The 15,878-nt window shown below is 48.4% G+C and overlaps 1 pseudogene and 1 gene segment (V, D, J or C); both read left to right on the top strand.

The window, feature by feature from the left end:
- The first annotated feature begins 274 nt into the window (after nucleotides 1-274).
- Nucleotides 275-9,034, top strand: LOC142818422 (immunoglobulin lambda constant 6 pseudogene; annotated as a pseudogene). Its single transcript, XR_016348384.1, has 3 exons — nucleotides 275-373; nucleotides 1,308-1,347; nucleotides 5,321-9,034. The product of XR_016348384.1 is annotated as an immunoglobulin lambda constant 6 pseudogene (transcript).
- Nucleotides 9,035-10,273: 1,239 nt separating this feature from the next.
- LOC102461539 (immunoglobulin lambda constant 6-like) lies at nucleotides 10,274-15,317 on the top strand. The segment is given in 2 exon segments: nucleotides 10,274-10,487; nucleotides 13,237-15,317. Coding segments are annotated over 2 exon segments (537 nt in total).
- The last annotated feature ends 561 nt before the right edge of the window (nucleotides 15,318-15,878 follow it).

Raw genomic sequence — 15,878 nt, forward strand, 5'->3', positions numbered from 1 at the left:
TCCACTGCTGTCCAACCCACCAGGATTGTCCTGGAGTTGCCAGGAATTAATGATCAATCTTTAATTAAAGATCGTGTCATGTGCTGAAACCTCCAGGAACATGGCCAGCCAAAACTGGCAACTCTACTGCTGGGGTCAGGCAGAGCAGAGTGGTGGCTGGTTTCATGGCACATGGATCTTCAGCCATTGCTCAGACGTGTCTAATAGGCAATTTCCCCAGCGCCCTGCACAGTTCAGTTGAGAGTGAACAGAGGACAGAGGACGGGATGACGGGATGACAGAGGACGGGATGACGCAGCTTCCGGCAGAAGGGCCATGCCCAGCTACTCAGAGCAACCCTTGGCCCATTGCACTGTCCAAGGCTCCTGAGCAGGTAAGTTAGGACAATGTGGGAGGGGACAACCATAGCTCCTCATGGGCTGGTGCATAAAGGCTGCGTGATTCGGAGAGTAGACATGTGTGATCTGACCCTTCGCTGACACTTATGGGGTGGGTCACAAGGGCATGTTGTATATTATTACATCAAGAAGGATGCTGGTGCTCCCAGAGCCCTACGTTAGACACACTTGCTAAGTACGGTTATTTATCGATAATGTACACGACGGACTCCAGTCAGTACTCACAGCTCAGGTGCTTACCTCTTACCCTGACGCAATTCCGCTGAAGTCAATACAATGACACCAGTAACGCCTTGGCCCAGTATTGCCCTGTTATGGTTACAAGGCAAAAAGTACCAACATGCAATCCAGTTGGGCACCTGCCACACCCAGAACCATTCTCCGCAGAACTCCAGCCAGAGCAAAACAGACACACAGGGAGCAGAGTGGTGGTGGAACCCAGCAAGGAAGAAGAGCACAAAGGCCCTATGCTTCTCTCCAGGAACATTTCCCACCTGTATCAATGCACAATGAATTCATGTAATTTTTTCCTTATATCACCCTGGGAGGTAGGGAAATTGTGCCACCCATTTTACAGTCTGTAGCAGAGCCAGAAATTGAACCCTGGTCTCCTGACTGCCACTCCAGTGCCTTCCCACCAAGACCATCTTCATCTCTCTTATGTGGGCTACATACAAGAGACCAAAATTTGGCCTTATAGTGAGTTCTCCCAGGGAATGCTCTATTGCTTCGTCTCCCAGTGGATCTTCAATCTTTCGATTGCACAACGCGTTTCTCCACGAAAGAGATGCCTGCAGTCCCATGGAGAACCAGTGGGACTTACCATGCACCTCTTTTTCCACATGGCAGTGGTGACAATCTCTTCCTGCCATTCAACATGACAGGTTTTTGTACAGCTGTGTGTCACAGTGGGGGGTCTTCGGAGGAGGAACCCAGCTGACCGTCCTTGGTAAGTCACTGCATTATTCACAAACTTTCCTTCCCCTGACTGCACTGTACGTTTCCATGATGTCTTTCCTGTTTTCTCGATCTTCATACTTGGCTCGGGACACCACTCTTTAGATATAGGCATTTGCACTGCATTGGGAATAATATTTAGTCTCTGTGTAGACAGTCATAACAGGGGTGCACCTTCCATGTTGGATTTTCTTTCCTTTTCCCAAGGAAGAGAATATTGAATTTGGCCATGAAACCTATTGAGTTTCTACCACTGGATCCCCAGGCACAATGCTCTAGTGTTAGCTCCTTAAGGAAAATATTCTCCCCCTTTTTCTTGGAAGGTTTGAACTATTTCCCATTAACACTGGTGTGTGAAAGAAATCCAGAGACAGTTTCTCAGCCCCTGCGGACACCTATTGCTCCATTGTCTGCAACAAAGCTCCAACAAAACTCACCCCAGGCCCCTAAGACAGGTGTCCAAACTCATGAAATCTAATGTTATATTAAAATAATTGGGCCCTGATTCTTTAAAATCTGATTTGTCTGGGACTGCTGGAAGGAAATGTTCCGTAAAGAGAGCTGGTCAGAAAATGGGGTTTTATTCTATAAAATAATTTTATCAAAAGCAAAACAAAAATATCAGTTTCATGTCAATGGGATCAAAATCCCAAACAAGCATTTTCAGCTGAAAATCCAAAATGATTCAGTTACTGACAGCTTTTTGTCTTAATATTTCCACTTGGGCATTTTGTGAATTTTCAGCAACACTGTTTTTAAATAAACAGAGGCTAAATTAGTTTAGCTGAAACCCAATTTCCATAAAAAGAAGTTTTGATGCATAATTTTCAACTAGCGTTATTTGTAGCGTTGCTCATTTAGGCTATGTTTGCACTGCGGAGCTATTTTGGGATTCCAGGAGTATCCCAAAATAGCTATTCCATGTCTGTCGAGCAAGCCCATTCTTTTCAAATATAATGGACTCGCTATTCTGATGTCCCTGTAAACCTCATTCCCTGGGGATTAAGGGACATTTTGGAATAGTGCTCTATTTCAAAATTCAGTGCTGTGTAGACAGCACCAAATTTGTAAAATGGCAATTTCGAATATAACTTGAAAGAAGCTATGCAATTTGCGTAGTTCCAATTTCAGACCTTATTTCAAGATCTGGGTGCAGAGTAAACGTACCCTTAGAGCTAAATAAAACACTAATATAATTTAAAAAATACGTCTCACACAGAAGAGCCATCCCATTGTATCTTAGAGGAAGGTAGCTACCACGGGATTGCAATTTGGAAATGTAACCAAGGCCCCGCTCCAAACTTTGAAATATGAAACATGTTAGCTAAATGGGGTGGGATTGAGCAGCTGGCAAGAGGAGAGGGCTTTACAGACATTTCACTAATTCTGCTCCTGAAGCCTGGAGCATGGTACCGAGGTTGCTGGCCAGCCTGCAAAGGCTGAGTGGCTTTGTAGGAGATGGACTGTATGTCTGCCAGATTCACAATTCAGTGATCAGGATGCTGGCTGGACCAGCCGGCTTCAATTACACAGCAGCTTTGGGGACCTGATGGACCCATCTTAGCCAAGGTAGTAAGTCAGGGCTGACTGCATTGGCTCAAATAACGTTATTGGATGCTTTGACCTATACACAGTGTTAAGTAACTAAGGTGCAGACTGCGGCAGCTTTGCTTGTGCTGAGTAGCAACTTGTTTTTCAAACAGTCCCATCACTGTAAATGGGACCAACCTCCTGTGCAGTAAGGTGCAGCCTGGTGTGAGGAAAGGCATCCCAATTTCACACCAGAGACAAGGCAGGTGCATGAATGTTACCAACAATTTTAAAATTTACTCAACTTTTGTGCCCCTCCTAAGCAGATTGTGTCTTTGTTGTCTTTCTGTCTCCATAGCACATTAAATCAAACATTGTGGTGGTGATTTGCAAGTTCCTCTAGACTTGATCCTCAATTTAGCAAAGTTATCAGATGCATACTACACTGGGCCCTTCAGCAGCGATGGGTCTCGTGAATAAGTCTCTACCATGACCGCTTCCACTGCAGTCACTTTGGCAACAAGCTTGTTTGATAACTAGACCGTTCAGTAACAGGAACGGGCACCTGTGATGTGATAGGAGGTTGTTTGTCATACAAGTGTTAGAGGGTCTGACCCTTAGTAGAAAGACCAACAGATTCAGAAAGACAATGGTAGTTTAACGATGCATTTGTTGACTGACGTTGCAGACTAGAGACTTTATCCCTGCTATAGAAGTCCATAGGATAGTTCAAAAACAAACTCTCTTTCTCTTGCTGTCTTTCAGAGCTGTGTAGCATTTTGCAGGACTTTTAAACATTATTTAAGCATGTAGATCTCCTGTCCCATCCTTTGGATCCAATTGCTTTTTTATAATGATTTGTTATAGCATTTTTTCTTTAGGAAAAATGAGATTCCCCCAAATTCCTCTTTGCCTCTAATGAAGCAGGCCCAAAGCCCGGAATAGACAAATTAAGTTCTAAGCTTAAGCCCTAAGAAATACCGCAAAATTAATAACCACAATGTATTCCAAGGCAGAATGAACTGCAGTTTTCCTGTGTGACTGTCTCTCACTAAAATCAGCGAATACAGATGGGAACCAAACTTTAGTACAAAATAATATTTCTCTTTAGCACTAAACTCTGATCCTCCAACCTCTCATTGTCAATCAGTTACTGTCACGGATACATGACCTGTGCATGAGGAAACACTCAAAGATTATATTGACTAAGAAAACTAGCAAAAGAGAAGAGCAAAAACACTGAGAGGTGCATGTTCAAGGTTTGCAAACACATAGAACCTGACCCTGCAACCTCTACTTTCTCTTTATTCAGGCAAACATTCCACTGCAGTTAATGAATTGAAACTGGTTAATGGAGACCAAGCTTATTAAATGGGAGGAAAGCAAAATATATTTGAATCGATAAATAACACTTTCTTGCAAAATTACCCAATTGTGCCAATCATAGATATTGTGTTCTCGATAAACAAGACAGTGTTTTCACCACGGAAATCTATCCCTAATTGATTAAATAAGTGATAGCTTCCGCTGCACTTAATGGCACCGTTTCAAAAGCTGCTACTCAGTGTCAGGAAGGCTACGTCTAAACTGGCATGATTTTCCGAAAATGCTTTTAATGGAAAAGTTTTCCATTTAAAGCATTTTCGGAAAAGCACGTCTAGATTGGCAGGATGCTTTTCCACAAAAGCACTTTTTTAGCCATCGGGGCTTTTTTGCGGAAAACAATACTGTGCTGTTTACACTGGCCCTCTTGCGCAAATCATTTGCACAAGAGGGCTTTTGCCCGAATGGGAGCAGCATAGTATTTCCGCTAGAACACTGACGATCTTACATGAGATAGTCAGTGTTCTTGCAGAAATTCAAGCGGCCAGTATAGACAGCTGGCAAGATGTTCCCGCAAAATCAGATGATTTTGTGGAAAAATTTGCCAGTTTAGAGACAGCCGAAGGGTATCAAAATATGGCACTAATATTGAGGATTTATGGGTAAAATGCCTAAGTTTTTAGATGGTTAGAAGAACTATTTTCTTTTCTCTGAGAAACAATGCATTTATATAAGCTGACCTTGGAAACCATAGTGACAATGCTTCACATTTCTACAGCACCTTCCACCATGTGTCTCAGAATTCCATAGATATTATATTAAAAAAAAACCATAAATATTGAAAACAGCCCATATGCAGTGAGATCAATGATGCTCTAACCCTTTCATTTCTACAGAAATAAGTAACTCAGAGTTCCAAAAAGAGGCTGTGGTCGAGACAGGATTAGATACTTCTGATCCTAATTCCCAGGCCTTCACCCTGAGAAGATCTCCTGATCCCAGGGCTTGTGAGACATGGGATCTGTTACACTGGCAGGAACAGGAATTTCTGATATTTTGAACAGGCAGGCTCTGGTTTGTCTATTCTAACAGGGGATCTCAATGTCTTGCAGGGCAGCCAAAGGCATCTCCTACTGTGCACCTCTTCCCTCCATCCTCGGAGGAGCTGCAAACCAAGAACAAAGCCACCCTGGTGTGTCTGCTGGGCAGCTTCTACCCCGGCGACGCCCAAGTGATCTGGAAAGCTGATGGCCAGCAGATCTCCACGGGAGTGGAGACCACCAGGCCGTCCAAGCAGAGCGACAACAAGTACATGGCCAGCAGTTACCTGTCTCTGGATGCATCCAAGTGGACGTCCCATGATACCTACACCTGTCAGGTGACACACGATGGCAAGACCCTGGAGAGGTCCCTGAAGCGATCGGAGTGTTCGTAACCCTCTTACCCCAGGGGGCGCAGCCGGTGCCCACGTCAGCCTGTCGGGGGCTCCCAGAGGAAACGGGATCTCCTAGCGTGGCCATGATGCTGATTTCCAGCAAGTCTCCTTCCTCTTCTGGGGGGTGGGATTATGTTGATCCACTCGACACCTGTCTTTCTTCCCAGTTCTCCTCTGCTTCCACCCCCGGCAATCCCTGGCCAGTCCCCCTGCTTTAGTCTCCCATGCAGCCTTGTTATGTCATTAATAAAACCAAAACATTCGACTATCGCTGTGTGTGGGGAGCTTCACTTCTTGTGTCCCTTTTACACCTGGTGTGTTCCCTGCAAGAGTCAGCTCGTCAGCCAGCCAGACAAACTCCCCTTCCCGCAGCCAACATGGATTTCTGTCCAGTGAGGGTCTCACTTGTGGTGTCTCACACAGGCTGATGAGAAGTGACGCCAAGCGACGTGTCATAGCATGAAGATCGGGGGAGAGGGAGAGATGTCTTGGGGGGGGGGGGCTGTTTCCCAGGCTGGGCCCATTCTCCCCTAACACAGGTCACTCTTGCTATCACCAGTCTCCTGTGGGGGACAGCTGCTGTGGCACAAATCTCTGCACAGCGTACACTGTGCCAGGGGATCGCTGGGTGAGAGTGGGCTGCATGAGAGCGGGATGCAAACCCACGGGGCCTACAGCCAGACCTGCTTAGACTGGCACCCTGGCAGCTCCCAACAGCACCGCAGGGCTAGGCTAGGGCCATGCTCACATGGGTCACCAGCCCTGCCTAGAGCAGTGTGCTCTGTGAGGCAGTGTTCAGTCACCCTCCAGCCTCTCATGGGGCAGATTCCAGCCCCTACTTCCCCCCAAGCATTAGTCATTCTTCAGGGAGATGCACTGGAGCCACTGGGGCTATTTACTGAACCGCTCTGCACCCAGGGGAATCAGTCCCATGCAGGAAGGGAGCTGTAGTGCCAATGGCTGTTGGAATAGGCTGTAACCAGAGCTCCTGGCCACTTCTGGTCAGTACAGACCCAAACCCCTCTTGGGAAGAGTGTCCATAAATATCCTGGAAACACCAATGTAGTTGGCAGTTCCTTATTAAGGATGTTAAAAAGCAGGTAATTGGCTAATTGTGTACATGATACAATTTGTATCGAATACACAATAGGTACTTCCTGTGCAGCTCTGCAGACAGTCTGTCTCTTCCTCCATTTAAAATGCAGAGCCGCAGCAGAGGTACCTTCTGGAGTCAGTGGGAGCCAGGACTGAGCAGTCCCAGCTGGCACCAGCTCAGGGACCGCTGCAGCTCTTCATTTTAAATGTAGCAAGAGCCCGGTGGCTCTTATTACATTTAAAATGCAAAGCCACAGCAGGGGTAGCTCCTGGAGCCGGCATGATACAGAGGCAGCAAGAGGGAGAGTGAGTAGTCAAGTATTCACCTGACTAGGTGATAAGCCTAGTCTCATTGGGTAGTTGAATATTCGATTAGACACATTCATCTCTACTCCTTGTGCACTCATCCTTCCCTGCCACCAGATTCATAGAAATATAATGACTTAACTTGTGCTGCTTGCCATCATGTGACATCTGCTTTGTTACAGCCAGAGAGGAAGGCAGGGACCCTTAGGTCCAGTTTGACCAGCCACATAAGTGTGTAAAATGCTTTGGGAGCCTTCACATTCAAGTTACTTTTCGCATTAAATGAGAATGTTACTGGCATTCTGGATCCTCTGGGATCACTCGGACCCATGTTAGTTCAGGTATCCTGCACAGACTGCATCTTAGCAGGCCAGAGCAGTCAGTCCGTGCCCCATTGAACACCCTCAGTTGTGCTGGGAAATCGGTTTCATGAAACACTTGGTACCTTCAGGGGTCTATCATCTTTTCCACACAGCAGCATGCAGAGTGCATAAGGCTGGGAAGTTGCAATATGAAGAGTGTTTATCATAGATCCCTGAGGAGTGATGGGCCAGCCAAAAGAGACCTTTGAACATGGGCTCTCCTACAGCCAACAGGCCAAAGAGATAAAGGGATACAGTTACATCACATAGGCCATATATACTATAGGAGAGACATGGACGGATGTCTAGACGGCCAGCCATGCACTCCCATTTTCTACAAAACCAAATGAAGGGAAGATGAGCAGTGAGCGACTGAGGATGAGCATTAAAGGTGGAAGGTTTCTCAATATGAATTTTTTAAACATCCTCATACCACCTGTCACCCTGTACCCCACCCCCACATCCCAACACACACATGACTGTAGCGGGGAGAGTTAATGTATCCAGACTATGATTTGCAGAGCATGGAAAGTGCCGAACACAGAGGGGACACAGACTAAGAGAAGCTTACAGGAGCTTACTAAGCAAGTATGAGAGTGAAGGGATCAGAGGGAGTGAGCAGGGACCATTCAGTGTTGGCTGCAACAAACCAGGGTGCTAGTTCTTCACACTCCCTTATTGACAAAAAGGCTCTGGGAAGAAATTGACTTTCCTTCCTTCATGTGCATTGGTTGGCCCTGAGGCCTTACAAATCGACCTGCAGGGTGTCAGATGGTCTGAAAACCTACGTGCAGCGCAGAGGGAGTTTCCAAAGTGACTAACACCACTAAAAGTCTACGCTCAACTCACAGTCAATAGGAATTAATGCTGAGGGTCTAAATGTAAAAGGCACCAGAATGAATGGGGGTTTGGCAGTTGGGGGCTTCTGAAAATCCCACCAGGCCCCCACCTCTACCGTCAGATGCTTGAAAACACTCTGGCCACAAGTGCTAACGTCACTTCTGAGAACGGGACGTGGCCTCCCACTGCCCAGGGGATTAGCGCAGGGTCCGAGCCAGAACCACTGCAGTCACAGGCACTTCCCCACCAGCTCCAGCAAGAGCCGCATCAAGCCTCACACACAGCCCATGACTATTGGGGCAGAGGCAGCCCACCGACGAGGACATTAAGCTGGTGCCATTCGCGCCCCAGGCCGGCCTTTGCGGAGACACCCCCGGCACTAAGGGGGGTTGGTATTTACAGTCAGAGGGAGGGTCCAGGGCCCTGGCTTCATTCATAAGAAGCCAGCTGAGCATGGACACAGCTCACAGCCTAGACGTTCACTGGCCCGGCCTGTGCTGAGAGGGCCTCACACGCCACACGCTGCTGGGCAGCAGGCCCCAGCGCTGCTCCCCTACGGGCAGGGGCAGGGACCAGCCCAGCCACGGTGGGAGTCTCACGTCAGCTCTGCTCAGGGAGGCAGCGCAGGGATTCCCTGCTGCACCCGCTGCTCAGCGCGCAGCCAGTGGCCGTGGCTGCTGGCACAATGGGAATTCTGAAGGCAAGTGGGGGCTCCCGTGAGTAACGTGCCGGCCTGGCTACACCCGGGACATCAATACCAGTGTCGCCTTTTATTGCTACTAACAGGAGCAGGTTCCAACACAGGCCAGATGCGGGACCGTGGCTCCCAGAGGGACTGCCAGGGGCACCTGAGTCCCACGCCCAGCTGGGGTCCCAGCCGCGGACGGTGGGGATTGGCTTCACGGCACATGGACCAGGAGCACCATTTCACGGCTTCTCGGGCTGTGCGGGGATTTCACCAGCCGAGAGTGAAGACAGGACACGACGATGCAGCTTCTTCAGGAGCAGAGCAACCCCTCCCCCACGGACTGTCTGGGGACCTGATCCCGTAAGGTAGGACCAGGCGTCAAGAGACGATGTTGTTTCTCACGGACAGGTGCAGGGAAGGCTCCTTTGCCTGCCTGAGACATGAGCACAGCACATGGTGCCAGTTTCCTATCCCCTCCCGTGCAGGGCCCAGCGTGGCAGAGCGGTGTCTTTGCTGACACTTGTTGGCGTGGCACTAGGACAGTTTTCACACTGACTCTGCTCTTAGAGATGCCAGTGTTCTCCCGGCCCGCCATGTGGGCATAAACTTCACACACATCGTTAGCGCCAGCGTGACACCTGTTATTGGATACAATCGGGCCTAATTCTCTTCCGGTGTAATTCCCAGAAGCCACTGGAATTGCCCCTGGGTCGCCCATGGCTCAGCATGTTCGCTCTCAGCATCCCAAACTATTCTGTCAGCCCCCCTAGCTAAGGGATCTGTGAGGACAATGGGCAATGGAAGGACCAACAGCTTAGCAGCCCCAGCTCAATTGATTCTCCACATTCCTTCTGCCACCTGCACCAGGCGAGTCGGGGCTCAATGGGCTTCGCCCACAACAGCAGAGACTGGCTGGAGTTACCTGTTTTTGTTTGTGCTGGGGAAACACAGGGGCACTGGAACCCAGTGTAATAGCAGCTGACTAGCGCATAGACCATTGTCTTCTATCTTGGTAAGTTTATGGCCCCTAGCACCGCCATTCCCGAGCCTCTCACAGCTATAGAGCAATTTATCCTTCCAGCATCCCTGCGGAGAGAGAACTATTGTCTCCATTTTACAGATGGAGAACAGAGATAGAGGGATGATGTGACTTCGTCAAGGGCACAAAGTTAGTCTCTGGCAGAGCCTGGACTTGCACCCTTGTTTCCTGACTCCCATACCTTTACAGTCAGAACGAGAACATCTTCTGCTCCCTGACACGTCAGCTCTCCCAAGAAACACATTAACTGAAGATACTTTGGGAGGTGAAGCAATTTATTCTACTGTAACCTTCTCCAGGATGAACCTTCTTTCATGGAAAGCCAGCAGAAGCTTTTCTACATCTGTGTTCCCAACATGGTCTGTGGAGGACCTCACACTGATTATGGTCCTAGAGGCACCAGCCCTCACACAGGGGCGTGCTACAGACATGTGCTTTGAACATGACAGGTTTTTGTACAGCCATGTGTCACTGTGGATTGTCTTTGGAGGAGGAACCCAGCTGACCGTCCTCGGTAAGTCACTCAGTTATTCAACACCTTTCCTTGCCTAGTCTTACAGTAATAGTTCCATGATTTTTGTCTCCTTTTCTCTCTTGGTGCCTAACTCTGGTCTCCCTCTCTTTTCATGCACGCACCTTCACACAGTGTTAAGAACAATGTTTAGCTCAGGGATACTCAGAACAGGCTACACATTCCCAGGGCATATAGTTTTCTATTTTCCATATGGACAGGTGTTTCAATTTTCCAATTAAACCTACCTAGAATGTGCTGTAAGGGCCATATTTCTACATAACCACTTTTCACCTCTTCAGGGAAATATTTCCGTGGGCCCCGTTGGTTTTCCTGTCTTTGTTTTCTGGTTGCTTTGGTTTTAGGGATTAGAACTTTATTATAAGTTCTGGGTTTTGACCCATATGTGAAAGAAACCAAGAGCCAGATTCTCAGCCAAAGAAAACAAAAAGCAATAATTATTGTCTTCAGTAATGCGATCTCAAACTCCTTAAAATGGGTCTTAAATAATTTAAAATGTCACAAGATACCAGAAATAATTTCTTTGTTGCAATCTACAATCTGATTTGTCTGATAGCTTAAAAAATTCAAATTACTGAGTGCTAATTTTAAAAAAGATTAAATTTTCTGGAAACCATCTTTAATATATTTTCATATAATAATGCAAATCCTGAAACTAAAACATTTTAACCAAAGAAATTACTGAAAAACTGGCAGAGACAAGAGAAATAAGATCTTAGGTAAACATATTTGATTTTCAGTTTTTTACTTTTACAACAATAAAATAATTTTTTCCGGATCAGCAGACACTTTCTGCCTAAACTTCCATTTTTATTAAAAAAACAATTTTTTTACTGACAAGAGATCTGATAGGAAATGTTGATCCTCCCTGGTCTGCAATATCCATTCAGAGCAAGTTCAGCTGTAAGTGATTGTGAATTTCAGTATTGAAATCCACTCCCCTCTCTGATTTTCTGACCAAACTAAGGGACACCCACAGCATGGAAATATGGAGTGTGCAGAGATATGGGGTGGGACACAGACAGCCTGCGACAGGAGGGCAAGGCTTCAAAGAGGCTACACTACCTGCCTGGAGCACATTCAGGAGGTTGCTGCCAATCTGGAAAGGCTGGACGGCTTCCTAGAAGCTGCGTACCAGGGCTGGCAGACTCAGCGCTCAATGTAGAGGATGCTGGCTGGACCAGCAACCTTCAGTTACAGTGAAAGCTTGGGGAGCAGGCAGATCTGGGCTAGCCAGCACTCAGCAATTCAAGGCTGACTCTGCCAGCTCACCCAACATTGTTTCTCCCTGTGGCCTATGGAAAGTGTAAACTAACCACAGCCCAGGCTGCACAGACCCTACTCGTGCGAGTGGCACCTTGCCCTGCAAATCGCGGGACCAACCCCTTGGGGAGGGAAGTGTGACCTGCAGCGAGGAAGAGTTTCTAACATTGGGCCCAGGGATCTAGAGCTTCAAAGTTTGAGGCATTTGAAAACCTCCGATGTGCCCATTCCTAACCCAGTGGGTCCTTTCTTCTCCCCCATCTCCGAGCAGTAACAGAGACAAACACCAGGCTCAGGAATCAGCTCAGAGCTCACGGTGAAATCTGGCCATGTCCCTTTTCCTCTTCTCTTGGACACTGCTCCAGCAAATCTCTGACACAGACTGGCTCCAGCCTGTAGGTCCCAGAACATTTCAGCAACAGCAGTGTCCAGCTGGTACCACCGTGTAACCAAAGGCTGTTTCCCAGCCAGGTGTTATGCAGAAGATCCACCCTTAGCAGAAAGACTTACAGCACATGATAGACAATGATAGCTCCTCTACGGATTGATTGACTTGCTTCGCACGGTTTCATATCTTGAAACTTTATGCATACCATGCAATGCCATGGACTTTATTGCAAGAGCTCTCTCTCTCTCTCTCTCTCTCTCTGAATATCCTAAACTATTTTAAACTCATTCCACATAATGTTACCAAGTGTCTAGACCCCTTTCCCATCCTTGAGTCCTTTTCCTCTCTTTGTCATTTCATTATATTGGAATTTTCCTTAAAAAAGTGTGGCTTTCCCCAAATAACTCTGTGTTCTCTGCAGTAGCTGCCACTGCCCTACCACACACATTGCACACTAAGGCCAGGGCTACACAACACACCAAAAGTGTAGATGAACTCAGTGTACTTACAGTGGTGTCTTCCACCCCAGAAGGCCGACAGGGCCCGCTCTCCCACTGACTCCAGCTACTCTTCTATGCTCATGAAGTACCGGGTTCAATGGGAGAGCACTCAGACCTCAAATCACTGTCTACTGTAGCCAAGCCTAAAGACAAAATTGGACTCTAAGAAATGACCCCGAAGACTAGCTCAAGCACTGCCCCCCTTACAGGCACCAAACTGTCATTTATGTCAGTGGTACGTAGGGGTGTCAAAGAACAGAGGATCCAGCCGTCACTGACAAAAGGGTCAGAAAGGAAGAGTAGCGTGATATTATCCCCTTTCACAGGCACAGAGACAGCTACTCACTCAGCCAGGGTCCCAAAAGGAGACTGTGACAGAGACAGGAATAAATCTGTCTCATCCTGAGTCCCAGGACTCTGCCTTCACCCTGAGGAGATCTCCCGTCTCAGACAATTCCCCTGATCCCAGGGCTTGTGAGAGATGGGATCTGTTACACTGGCAGGAACAGGAATTTCTGATATTCGGAACGAGCAGGCTCTGGATTTGTCCATTCTAACAGGGGATCTCATTGTCTTTCAGGGCAGCCAAAGGCATCTCCTACCGTGAACCTCTTCCCTCCATCCTCGGAGGAGCTGCAAACCAAGAACAAAGCCACCCTGGTGTGTCTGCTGGGCAGCTTCTACCCCGGCTCCGTCCAAGTGACCTGGAAAGCTGATGGCCAGCAGATCTCCACAGGAGTGGAGACCACCAGGCCGTCCAAGCAGAGCGACAACAAGTACATGGCCAGCAGTTACCTGTCTCTGGATGCATCCAAGTGGAAGGCCCATGACACCTACACCTGTCAGGTGACACACGATGGGAAGACCCTGGAGAGGTCTCTGAAGCGATCGGAGTGTTCGTAACCCTCTGACCCCAGGGGGCACAGCCGGTGCCCACGTCAGCCCGTCGGGGGCTCCCAGAGGAGACGGGATCTCCTAGCGTGGCCATGATGCTGATTTCCAGCAAGTCTCCTTCCTCTTCTGGGGTGGGGGATTCTATTGATCCACATGACACCTGTCTTTGTTCCCCTCTTCTCCCTCCCCCGGCAATCCCTGGCCAGTCCCCCCTGCTTTAGTCTCCCATGCAGCCTTGTTATGTCATTAATAAAACCAAAACATTCGACTATCGCTGTGTGTGGGGAGCTTCACTTCTTGTGTCCCTTTTACACCTGGTGTGTTCCCTGCAAGAGTCACCTTGTCAGCCAGCCAGACAAACTCCCCTTCCCGCAGCCAACATGGATTTCTGTCCAGTGAGGGTCTCACTTGTGGTGTCTCACACAGGCTGATGAGAAGTGACACCAAGAAATTTGCAACAGCATGGAGATCAGGAGAGGGGGAGAGATGTTACGGGGGAGCCATTTCCCAGGCTGGGCCTGTTCTTCCCTAACACGGGATCCTCTGGCTCTCACCATCCACCTGGGGGGGGACAACTGCTTCGACACAAATATGTGCACAGCGCACGCTGTGTCAGGGGATCACTGGGTGAGAGTGGGCTGCATGAGAGCGGGATGCAAACCCCCGGGGCCTGCAGCCAGCCCAGCTTGGACTGGGATCCTAGCAGCTCCCAACAGCACCGCAGGGCTGGGCTGGGACCAAGTTCACAGGGGTCACCAGCGCTGCCGAGAGCTCTGTGCTCTGTGAGGTGATGTTCAGTCACCCTCCGGTCTCGCATGGAGCAGATTCCAGCCCCTCCATCCCACTGATCATTAGTCATTCTGCAGGGAGACGCACTGGAATCACTGGAGCTATTTACTGAACCGCTCAGCACTCAGGGGAATCAGTGTCCAAATGCAGGGAGGGTGCTGGAGTGCCAACAGCTGTTACCTGGGATGGGCTGTAGCCAGAGCTCCTGGCCTCATCTGATCAGTACTGACCCAAACCCCTCTTGTAAAGAGTGGCCTTTAATATCCTGAAAACACCTGATTAGGTGGCTGCTGTTTACCCTCTTATCTTCCCCTGCCAGCAGTTCTTGGAAATTTGCCTGAGTTAGCTAGTGCTCTGGCCATCGCATGACAGCTGCTGCGTTACTGCCAGAGGGGAAGTAGTGACCCTTGTGTCCACTTTGACTGTCAGAGTAAACGTGCAAAGTTCTTTGTGAGTCTTCAAATGAAAGATGCTTTTCAAATGGAATCAGTATGTTACTGATGAGGTACATTCTTTGGGACCACGTTGGCCCCGTGAGTTCTTGGGCTCTGCACAGTCTGGGGCCTGACAGGCCAGAGCAGACAGACTGTGTCCCAGTAAACCCTATGGCTGTGTCTACACTGGCCCCTTCTTCGGAATAGCCATGCTAATTTAGAACTTTGGAATTGGGAAATCCGCGGGGGATTTAAATATCCCCCGCGGGATTTAAATAAACATGGCCGCCGCTTTTTTTTCCGGCTTGGGGAAAAGCCGGATAAAAGCGTCCAGACTGGCGCGATCCTCTGGAATAAAGCCCTATTCTGGAGGATCTCTTATTCCTACTTGGAATATGCATCAGGGAGGGCTTTGATTTGGACAGCCAAAGCTGGACCTTCAACACTGAGGGTATGTCTACACTACCCCGCTAGTTCGAACTAGCGGGGTAATGTATGCATACCGAACGTGCTAATGAAGCCCGGGATTTGAATTTCCCAGGCTTCATTAGCATAAAGCCGGCTCTGCCATTTTTAAAAGCCGGCTAGTGCGAACCCCGTGCCGCGTGTAGCCGCGCGGCACGGGGTTCGCACTAGCCGGCTTTTAAAAATGGCAGAGCCGGCTTTATGCTAATGAAGCCTGGGAAATTCAAATCCCGGGCTTCATTAGCACGTTCGGTATGCATACATTACCCCGCTAGTTCGAACTAGCGGGGTAGTGTAGACATGTCCGAATTCTTGTAGGAGAATCAGGGTAAGAAGGTAAAATGCCACATTTGTGTCACATATACCATGTATTTGTCAGATTCCACTGTGCTGCTGCCACTCACCAAATGAGTAACACGGATGGATGATTATTTGGCCCGTCCTGCACTGCAACCTCCTATAGAAGGAAATAAGGGGAAAGCAGAGCAGAGAGAGGCTGCAATATGGATGAGTTATATACAATGAGGGTATTTTTAAAACTTCCTCGTAAAGTACTTTAACACCCACTATCCTTCCCTCCCAGCTCGTGCACCACTCACCAAATGGGAGATAAGAATCCTAAATTATGGTTTGTGGAGCA

Source organism: Pelodiscus sinensis, chromosome Z (genome assembly GCF_052426305.1).
Source record: "Pelodiscus sinensis isolate ZL-2025 chromosome Z, ASM5242630v1, whole genome shotgun sequence".
NCBI classification, from domain to species: domain Eukaryota; kingdom Metazoa; phylum Chordata; order Testudines; family Trionychidae; genus Pelodiscus; species Pelodiscus sinensis.